Source organism: Nilaparvata lugens, chromosome X (genome assembly GCF_014356525.2).
Source record: "Nilaparvata lugens isolate BPH chromosome X, ASM1435652v1, whole genome shotgun sequence".
In the NCBI taxonomy this organism is placed as follows: domain Eukaryota; kingdom Metazoa; phylum Arthropoda; class Insecta; order Hemiptera; family Delphacidae; genus Nilaparvata; species Nilaparvata lugens.
In genome coordinates this window covers 56,940,997-56,951,393 of record NC_052518.1, presented here as the reverse complement: position 1 = coordinate 56,951,393, position 10,397 = coordinate 56,940,997, and the positions used below count along the sequence as shown (strand labels likewise).

At 33.1% G+C, this 10,397-nt stretch overlaps 2 protein-coding genes across 2 annotated transcripts; one reads left to right on the top strand and one right to left on the bottom strand.

Moving 5' to 3' along the window:
• Positions 1–2,804: 2,804 nt before the first annotated feature.
• LOC120354624 (piggyBac transposable element-derived protein 3-like) lies at positions 2,805–3,851 on the top strand. Its single transcript, XM_039441990.1, has one exon. It carries the CDS (start codon positions 2,805–2,807, stop codon positions 3,849–3,851), a length of 1,047 nt encoding a protein of 348 aa, XP_039297924.1.
• Positions 3,852–6,522: 2,671 nt separating this feature from the next.
• LOC120355063 (endochitinase A-like) lies at positions 6,523–8,550 on the bottom strand. Its single transcript, XM_039443361.1, has 2 exons — positions 7,824–8,550; positions 6,523–7,461 (listed from the first exon to the last, which is right to left on the bottom strand). The coding sequence occupies exons 1-2, from the start codon at positions 7,884–7,886 to the stop codon at positions 6,622–6,624; spliced, it is 903 nt and encodes a 300-aa protein (XP_039299295.1). The 5' UTR covers positions 7,887–8,550; the 3' UTR covers positions 6,523–6,621.
• Positions 8,551–10,397: the final 1,847 nt, after the last annotated feature.

The following is a 10,397-nucleotide window of genomic DNA, read 5'->3' as shown; positions in this document are numbered from 1 at the left end:
TCATCAAACAAATAACTCATTGCATTACTTATTAATTTATATGTTGCTGTCGTCTCAGTCACAACATCTGTCTTATCATCTTTCACATCCCTTCTACAATCAACTTGACCTTCAATTAACAGAAACGAACGACATGGAAGACAGTAGTGATCCATAGAATTTATAGGAATTCTCACCTCATCTGAGCGTTCAAGTTTTTGATTTGCATACGGTCCATGTGTATGATACTCAAAATTTATAATATCATTATAGTAGTGTACATCACTTTCTACATCTAGTATCTCACTTATTGCTGCCATTGACAAAATTATAATTAACACGAAATCCTAATCTCTCTAAAATGCGTGCGTTTTTCGATGTTAACGGCACAGAGTATGAACTCTTACTAATCAAGTCTCCACCATTGTACCTATACATTAACTTTTTCCTCTTTTTAGGTACATTCCATTTAATCGGTTTCATATTTTGTCTTTTCAATCCAGTCTGATTTACAGGTCTATATTTAGAATATGCTTGCGAATTGTAAACAATAAAGCCCATGTTAATACTGTTTTTTACGTATATGTAATCTCACTGTTATTCTATCACCTCTAAAATCTAATAAACTACCGTTCTGGTCAGTGATCTTTACGCTAATGGTTTGAAATTTATGTGTACATAAGCTTACATAAATTATCGGATTCGGCGTTTCATTGATCAGATAACCTGGTGGCACCTTTGGTAGGAATTCATATAAACTATGTGTTTCTTTCCCGTTAGCATATGTACTACACACTAGATTACATGAAACTATAATTGAGGAAATATTTGATATTGATACTTGATTTTTCGAGTAATGCCAAACATTCGGTACTAAAATTTCTCTATCAAAACCTAATATCGGTGCAATAGAATCTTGCTGGCTTAAATCAATTGCTTTACTCGAATATATTTCTGTTTTTAATGTATTGTTATTACCTATAATTTTTAAATCATTAGATTCATCGCTTATGTTTAATTTTTCTTTTAATGCTTCTATAATCGTATCAATCTCATATGATCCTGTTTCCAGTTTCACTAGATTATCACCGAATTTGAAACTAGAATTCTTTCCTTTCTCTACATTAGGTATTGAGTTGAAAGTCCACAAATTTATTAAGCCTATCTCCCATTCAGTTTCGCTTGAAAGTTCTAGTACTTCTGGTAAAGTTTCATAAAGCTCACTCGTATCTGATGATAATGTTATAACAACCATTTTATAGATCCTTCTCTCAGCATTCAACACTTATAACTGATTACAAAGAAACAAGAGACATAGATGTCCGCATATATTCGAAGTATGTGATTGTACCTGATCGATATTATAATAGATATTAATATTCTTTTGTTTACACCAGTAATCTACTAACATTTTCGGAGGCTGTAAATTCCCTATAGGATCAAAATAGTAAACATTATCAGCTATTTTATGATAGGCTACCCAATGTGATCCAACTCCACTATCTCTATCCAAATTTACTATTATCATTTCATTAGTAAGTACTCTATCCGGTAGCTTGTTCAACATATAAACACCGCGTAATGGTATTTTTAATAGTTTAGCTAAAATTAGCAAATCAAAGTTTGATAATGCTTTATCTAACTTTAAATAATTCATTTTCGTGTTTTTCTAATACGTTTCCTTTTAACTTTTCTCCTTTTCTTTTTCTTTCCTACTAGTCCGATTGCACCGAATGGAATATGTGTTCTTGCTGTGTTCAATAACCTACCTCCTCCATAATACTGCGGATATGGCTTTAAATAATATCCTCTTCCTTTTACATGTGTTTTGAGTTGCTTAATAGTCTCTTTACGAATTAAATCACTTTTCATGGTGGATGGTTTTCTCACTGAATACCTTTCACTTTTTCTTTTTCTACCTCTCCTACCTATACGATGAATACCAGAACCAATAGCTTTCTTAGTCTTCATTGCAAGATTTACCAAATAACTCAATGCTTTCTCAGGAAGTGGTGTACTTGAATCTTTAAAAATTTCCCAAGCTTTATCAGCTAATATACCATCAGCTTTCGTACGTGTTTCGTTATCGCTGAACTGACTGTAGGCTATGTCATGTATCTTACACGCTCTGTCCAATGAATTTATTCCCGGGTCACCTCTTGCTAATCGCTTTTCCAACTTGGTGCCAGGGCCACAATACTGGTATGAAAATGGATGAATTTCAACTGGCAAAATATCGATCCCTTTATTAATTACGCTAGATGCAATACTACCGAGTTTAGATAATAATCCGCTACCAATAATACCACTTTTTTTGAATTTTTTAGACTTGATATGACTATGCGAACTAACCTTTCCTTTACATCCAACTTTAACCATACTATCACTTAGACAGTCACTGTTACACTAATCAAAACTAGAAACTTACATTCAACTACCTAACTTGAAAGAATGACATTCATAACATCTGCTAGTCATCTTTCAATCTGTAATACAAAACTGTTTCGTTTTGTTTAACCCTGCATTACTCGCGCGGGGTAAATATGACCCCAGCCGGGAATTTTTGTTTGGCCTGGCGGGCTAGTTGGCACTACTGGTCTAGCAGTTCCAATAGCTTAGTGTTTCTTCGTCCAGTTGAAGGTCACCTAGTCGCCAGTGTGCTGTCTGCTGCCGTTTAGTTGTAATAAGAGCATATTTAGCTTGGGGTCCTATACAACCCCGCGCGAGTGTTAAGGGTCCCTTTATTTTTTATAGTTCATTCAATTTCTTTTCTGTTATAAGGCTTTGTTATTGAACATTCTTGTATAATATATCCCAGTTCAAATATGGCTGATAATTTAGCCACTACAGCTACTGGTTTTGATACTTTTGTGAACAACATTCTCAATGAACTTGATGACGAGGAAGTTGGCGGTGCTACTTCTGAAGTAGAAGACATTGATGAGGTTAGCATTGAGGACAATCATGAAAATAGTGAGAGTGAACAAAGTGCTGAAGAAATGACAGACAATTCTGGTGATGAAATGGACACAGATGACATTCCAGTACGTTTTTTTATTGGAAAAAACGGGCACACATTGTGGATGGACCAACCACCACCTCAAGCTGTTCGTGTCAGGTCACGGAACATTGTTCCAGCCATACATGCCCCCGGTGTGAAGACAGCAGCAGGTAAACAAGCTACTACACCTATTCAAAGCTGGAGGTTGTTTTTCACTGATGACGTTTTACAGCAGATTGTTGAATGTACCAATATAAAAATTCGTCAGCTTCAACCAAATTATAGTAGGGAGCGGGATGCAAAAGAAACGACCCTATCTGAGACAAAAGCTGTGATAGGTTTGCTATATTTAGCTGGAGTCAAGAAATCCTCACATGTCACCTTGAAGGATTTGTGGGAAACTGATGGATTAGGACTTGAACTTTTCCGTTGTGTTATGAACCTGTCTCGTTTTACATTTCTGCTGTTAGCTATAAGGTTTGATAACATATTGACTAGAGATGAGAGAAAAGAGTTTGACCGGCTAGCTCCTGTTAGAGAAATGTTTAGCCAGCTTGTGGAAAATTTCCAAAAGTATTATTCTCCTGGGCACTTGATGACGTTAGATGAGAAGCTTGAAGCTTTTAGGGGCAAATGCCCTTTTCGGCAATTTATCAAAAACAAGCCCGCCAAGTATGGCCTGAAATTATTTTCTCTTGTTGACGCTAAAATGGCCTATACGTATAATTTAGAAATTTATGCAGGTAAACAGCCTGAAGGTCCATTTCAGGTATCCAACTCAGCGAAGGATGTTACATTGAGACTCATAAAGCCAATTGAAAACACTGGATTAAATCTGAAACAAGTTTTTGTGTATATATTTGAAATATGAAATAAATTTTGTAATTTGTTATAGCATTAGATATTTACTACTAATTTAAGTTGAGAAAGAGTTATATTATTAAGTTAGTTTATGTAAATAGTTTCAGTAGTTATTGATTAAACTTACCATTGGCTGATCCATAGCAACGTTCTTGGTCGAATCAGTAGTGCTAGTAGATGACATTTTCATCAGATGAATACTATGATTCAAATCAAAACTTTGAGTGCTTTTATACTAAAAATTTTCTCCTTCTACACTCTGAAATCTAATGGTGGGATATCGTCTTCCGTAATTCTGAATTGGAAGGGGTGTATTTCATTACCTTGATGAAAATAGCAAGGCTAACACATCCTTGTACTTAAATTAGAAGTTGTATATGTTAATGCTACTTGTAAGTACAGTTAAGCCTATGTACTGAATTTCCTGTCTTTATGATATACATGATTAGACTGCATTCAAGTACAGTGCATCTAACAAAGAAGTCGATATTGCTTGTCTCTTTTCAACGTGAAGTTGAAATCATTGACGCGAATGCGTTCACCTCGCTCTGCATCTAATACAAAGAAAAGGATAGAACTAGGAAGAACATTGTTCATCAGCTAACCAGAAATGTGGGAAAAGGGAAAAATTTATTCTCTTCCCATTTACAATAACATATAAATAGAATCAATCGTATGCAGCCCGATTTCTCATTTATTCATTAGACTTGATAGTATAACAACTGTTTAGAACATCATATAGCTTTGAATTCATTGACAAGTCTTACATCATACATTAATACTTACTCTATTTCTTATTCAACTATAGCTTCAGTAATTTCAACTATTTTCAAATTTATATTTACAGTAAGACATTGAGAAACAGTAACAATCATATCTTATACACGAACAAAACAGTCGCCTGATTCAGTAAGCCGATAACAAGACTTCCCCTCCCGTCTTCATCATTGCAGTTAGCACGAGTCGGAGAGAATCGAAGAGAGTTTCGACTTAGCGAGAGAGAATCTACTCGACTCCAAGAGAGAAACTACTCGACTCCAAGAGAGAATCAACTCGGCTCCGAGAAACAGCGATTCAGTATCAGCAAACATCTAGCGCGCGCGTGTTATCACGTCTTCATTAACACAACAATCTCAAAGGGTGAGTGTTGAAATGATTGACTTTAAAGTTAAGCGGGTCACTGCTATCAATAGCAATATTATTAGATATAGAATAAGCTTTAGAAATAATGAAGTAGATGTAAGTCTAATTTTAAATCAATTAAAAGTTACATATATTTCGATAGGGATCAATCAATGAAGAATACCAGTCATTAAGCTCATTTTCAAATGATTTAGATATTTTCTTGATACCTATCGCTGAAATAATACAAGATTTTAAATAAAATAAAGTACTAGTCTTTGTTTTTTCCATATCTAGCAAGTGTTTAGAAAATTCATCTGATTCAATATTGTCGCTATCTTGCATTCTATTGCTATTATTTGTTTGAAGCGATATATTGAACTGAAGTATATTTGTAAAATTTGATGAAGCCAAGTCACACCTACAGACTTTATTATAATTTGCATATAATAGAATAATTATTGCAAACCAATATAACATTACAGTGAAAATACAAATCATTTTTAATAAATTGATTGAATATGAAATTTTGGTTTTAGACATGCTATTATTTTCACACTCATCAGATTCATTTTGTAATAACATTTTGTGTCTGAACTACTCAAAGCTCTAACTAAGACTGGTAAATGTAAGTTTGTTAAATTTAAATATACAGTCTTTACTAAATAGCAGAGTAAGAACTAACTATTGATCTCACACACATGTTTGAACATGCAAGTGAAGTACTGATTCATTATTCAGTATACGCATTGTTGCTTAACCAGTCATCGTCTTCTTATACATGTTCAAACATGTATGTGAAACGTTGTTAGCAGACTTTTTGCTTTTACTGTTCAATACGAAAAAGTATAAATATAAGTTCAGATCAGGAAAATCTTCACTCCTTAGTGATTCTTCAAGAAGGAAGCAACTACTTTAAAGTGTTAACATCATCATCATCATCATCATCACTAGCAGGACTGTAGCAGTAATCAACTCTATCATTAATTGAAAGGTGAGTGAATAATCTACATATTAAATTTAAACTCGCTTTATTTCAAATTGAGAAATTTTTATACAAATATTGATTATATCTTATGTATGAAACAGATGTGACATATCAACACAGAGGTTAAGTTAAATCGAGAAATTTTGATACAATTGTTTATGTAGTTGTAACTATCTTTTTTCTGTTAATAAATTCAACTGTACTCAAACATATGAAAACAAAATAATGTGACATATCAACACAGACATTAAGCCAAATCAAGAAATTTTGATACATTTGATTATATAGTTGTGACTATCTTTTCTGTGAATAAATTTAACTGTACTCAAATTGTTAAGAGTCTAATGTTTAAACTCGCTTTATTTCAAATTGAGAAATTTTGATACAAATATTGATTATATCTTATGTATGAAACAGATGTGACATATCAACACAGAGGTTAAGTTAAATCGAGAAATTTTGATACAATTGTTTATGTAGATGTAGGTAACTATCTTTTCTCTGTTAATAATTCAACTGTACTCAAATTGTTAAGAGTCTAATGTTTAATATATCCTTTCTAGACTTTAGGAATAGTCTATTAAGATTGGTAACCATTACCGATATCTCCTTCCCTTTTATCACTCTGTTTACTAGTCGATGTTTTGCTTTTAGTTTTAATTTTGATCTGTTAAATGAATCTAAGTTTTTTATTTAGCCAGCACGAATATCTCCTTGGGAGGAAAATACTAATTTCTTTATTTTTTTGATTCAATAAATGAAGAATATAGCTATCCCTCCACTGAGTCTTCACAAATCTAGCTTTTATAATAGGGTATTCAAATACGGTACTTAATGTTTGTGCAGATATACAACGTTTTGCTACATATGTTTGTGCACAATTAAATTTTTTAACAGAAAAAGTTGCTTCATCCTCATCAAGCTCATCCGAACTTGATGAGGATGAAGATTTACTCACCCTCGTGACAGCGGTCTCCTCGTCAACAATAGGACCATGTGTAGTCGGTTTTGCGATGGTAGCTGAAGAAGTAGTCGCTTTCGAGATGATAGACGTGGACGGTTCGGAGATGAGAGGAGAAGAAGTTGTCTCGTCAGCAGGCGTGGAAGTAGACGCTTTTGAGATAGTAGACGTGGACGGTTCGGAGATGAGAGGAGAAGAAGTTGTCTCGTCAGCAGGCGTGGAAGTAGACGCTTTTGAGATAGTAGACGTGGACGGCTCGGAGATGAGAGGAGAAGAAGTTGTCTCGTCAGCAGGCGTGGAAGTAGACGCTTTTGAGATAGTAGACGGTTCGGTGATAGGAGGAGAAGATGCAATCGGTTGAAATCCTGGTGGTGAAGGTGCAACCGGACCGGGAATGGTTTGCATCATTCCTAATCCGGGAAATGCTTGATTGAAAAGATGAGGATTGCTCCATATATTATACGGGAATCCCCACGGTATCTGCGGTATTGTCGAAGGAGCTGGCGAAGACGCCATCTTCGGTGTAGCTGCTACACTCGAGTATGTTACCTGAAATTAATTAAAGATAATTTATAGTAGATCATGTACTAAATGATTGGTAACTAGCTTGCCTGATGAACTTCATTCTGTTTAGAAGTTAATATATCTCATATCATATTTAACTTTATTTGATGAATCATGAAATTTATCAATCAATATTTCAATACAAACTTCCTTCATATTTTCAATTTCTAATTTGAACTTTAACACATTTAAATCTGAAACAAGTTTTTGTGTATATATTTGAAATATGAAATAAATTTTGTAATTTGTTATAGCATTAGATATTTACTACTAATTTAAGTTGAGAAAGAGTTATATTATTAAGTTAGTTTATGTAAATAGTTTCAGTAGTTATTGATTAAACTTACCATTGGCTGATCCATAGCAACGTTCTTGGTCGAATCAGTAGTGCTAGTAGATGACATTTTCATCAGATGAATACTATGATTCAAATCAAAACTTTGAGTGCTTTTATACTAAAAATTTTCTCCTTCTACACTCTGAAATCTAATGGTGGGATATCGTCTTCCGTAATTCTGAATTGGAAGGGGTGTATTTCATTACCTTGATGAAAATAGCAAGGCTAACACATCCTTGTACTTAAATTAGAAGTTGTATATGTTAATGCTACTTGTAAGTACAGTTAAGCCTATGTACTGAATTTCCTGTCTTTATGATATACATGATTAGACTGCATTCAAGTACAGTGCATCTAACAAAGAAGTCGATATTGCTTGTCTCTTTTCAACGTGAAGTTGAAATCATTGACGCGAATGCGTTCACCTCGCTCTGCATCTAATACAAAGAAAAGGATAGAACTAGGAAGAACATTGTTCATCAGCTAACCAGAAATGTGGGAAAAGGGAAAAATTTATTCTCTTCCCATTTACAATAACATATAAATAGAATCAATCGTATGCAGCCCGATTTCTCATTTATTCATTAGACTTGATAGTATAACAACTGTTTAGAACATCATATAGCTTTGAATTCATTGACAAGTCTTACATCATACATTAATACTTACTCTATTTCTTATTCAACTATAGCTTCAGTAATTTCAACTATTTTCAAATTTATATTTACAGTAAGACATTGAGAAACAGTAACAATCATATCTTATACACGAACAAAACAGTCGCCTGATTCAGTAAGCCGATAACAAGACTTCCCCTCCCGTCTTCATCATTGCAGTTAGCACGAGTCGGAGAGAATCGAAGAGAGTTTCGACTTAGCGAGAGAGAATCTACTCGACTCCAAGAGAGAAACTACTCGACTCCAAGAGAGAATCAACTCGGCTCCGAGAAACAGCGATTCAGTATCAGCAAACATCTAGCGCGCGCGTGTTATCACGTCTTCATTAACACAACAATCTCAAAGGGTGAGTGTTGAAATGATTGACTTTAAAGTTAAGCGGGTCACTGCTATCAATAGCAATATTATTAGATATAGAATAAGCTTTAGAAATAATGAAGTAGATGTAAGTCTAATTTTAAATCAATTAAAAGATAGAATTTTTAATATTTTACTCAATGAATCTGCAAGGTTTTTTGGGTGTATAAGATGGTATCTTGCTATTAAAGTCGATCTGATCAAACTTTTAACATTAAATGATGATGAAGAACATCAAGTAAAAGCTGGTGTTACTTTCCACAGTACATCACAAAATATTATTAATATTAACGAGAATATTGATGAGTTAGACGATCAATACATTTTTTGTTGTAATAAAATATATAACTCTTTAGATAAATATATTTCAGAAGGTTCTGGATGGTGTATTTCAAAAATAGAATATCTTGACATCAACTTTATGAGATATAATCTAATTTATGGCTCAAATTCGAGTTATATAAAAACACCAAAGGAGATTTTACAAAAAAGAGCTATCATTAATATTGAGAATTCAGATTATAAATGTTTTCTTTGGTGTATTTTAGCTTATTTACACTATGGTGAGTGTAGATTAACTGTTAATAACCTACAACAATTTGAGCATACTTTGAACATTAATGGTATAAAATTTCCTATCAATGTACATGGTATTAAAAAATTTGAAATGTTAAATAAAGATATATCGGTTAGCGTGATTGCTTATTGTATGACAACTAAAAAGTTTTATCCATATAGAATTTCGATATATAAGGAACGTAAACATAATATCTCATTACTTTTACTAATTAATAAAAGTGATGTGAAGAATTCGCATTTCACATTAATTAATACAACAAAGAATAAAAATGGGCTTTCTCGTCTATTATCCTCATTAAGTTCAAATCATAAATCTGTTCATGTATGTCAGTTTTGTTTTCATCGGTTTACAAGTGATAAGAATAAAAATGTAGATGGAAAAGCGAATTTAAAATCACATATAATTACTTGTTCTAAGTATGGTGAACAGAAAACGTCACTTCCAAAACCGAATAGTTATAATTCAATCATTAAGTTTAGAGATTATAGTTTTATGCTTCGATTTAAGTATAGAATATATGCAGATTTCGAATCGTTCATTCTTCCAATTGATAATAGCAGTGATGATGATGATGATGATGATGAACATGTGAATTATTCGTTCACTAAAAAAACCAGTAAACATCTACCATGTTCTTATTCTTTCGTAGTTTTAAACTATGATGGTGAAATCTATAAAGGTCCATTTTTATATAGAGCTACTTATGTTGGTGAACCAATTATTGAGAGATTTATCAATGAAATCGTAGAAATAGGTGAAGAATTGTATAAAGATCTGATTATTAGATTACCGATGGAGGATATAAGTCAAGAAGAACAAAGCAGGCTTCAGCAAATAAAAAATTGTGTAATTTGTGATGCTGAGTTTTGTGAGACAGATGTGAAACATCTACATCACGATCATTTTACATCAAAAATTTATGGTTATGCACATGAAAGTTGCAATTTACTATGTCGTATTCCGAAATACA

What these genes read in the sequence shown, in the direction of transcription:
- LOC120354624 (XM_039441990.1), top strand. Translation starts at nt 2,805, where the DNA reads ATGGCTGATAATTTAGCCACTACAGCTACTGGTTTTGATACTTTTGTG.
- LOC120355063 (XM_039443361.1), bottom strand. Translation starts at nt 7,886, where the DNA reads ATGAAAATGTCATCTACTAGCACTACTGATTCGACCAAGAACGTTGCT. An exon ending in TTGCTATGGATCAGCCAATG is followed by an intron (nt 7,462 to 7,823) that starts GTAAGTTTAATC and finishes AATTAATTTCAG; the next exon opens with GTAACATACTCGAGTGTAGC.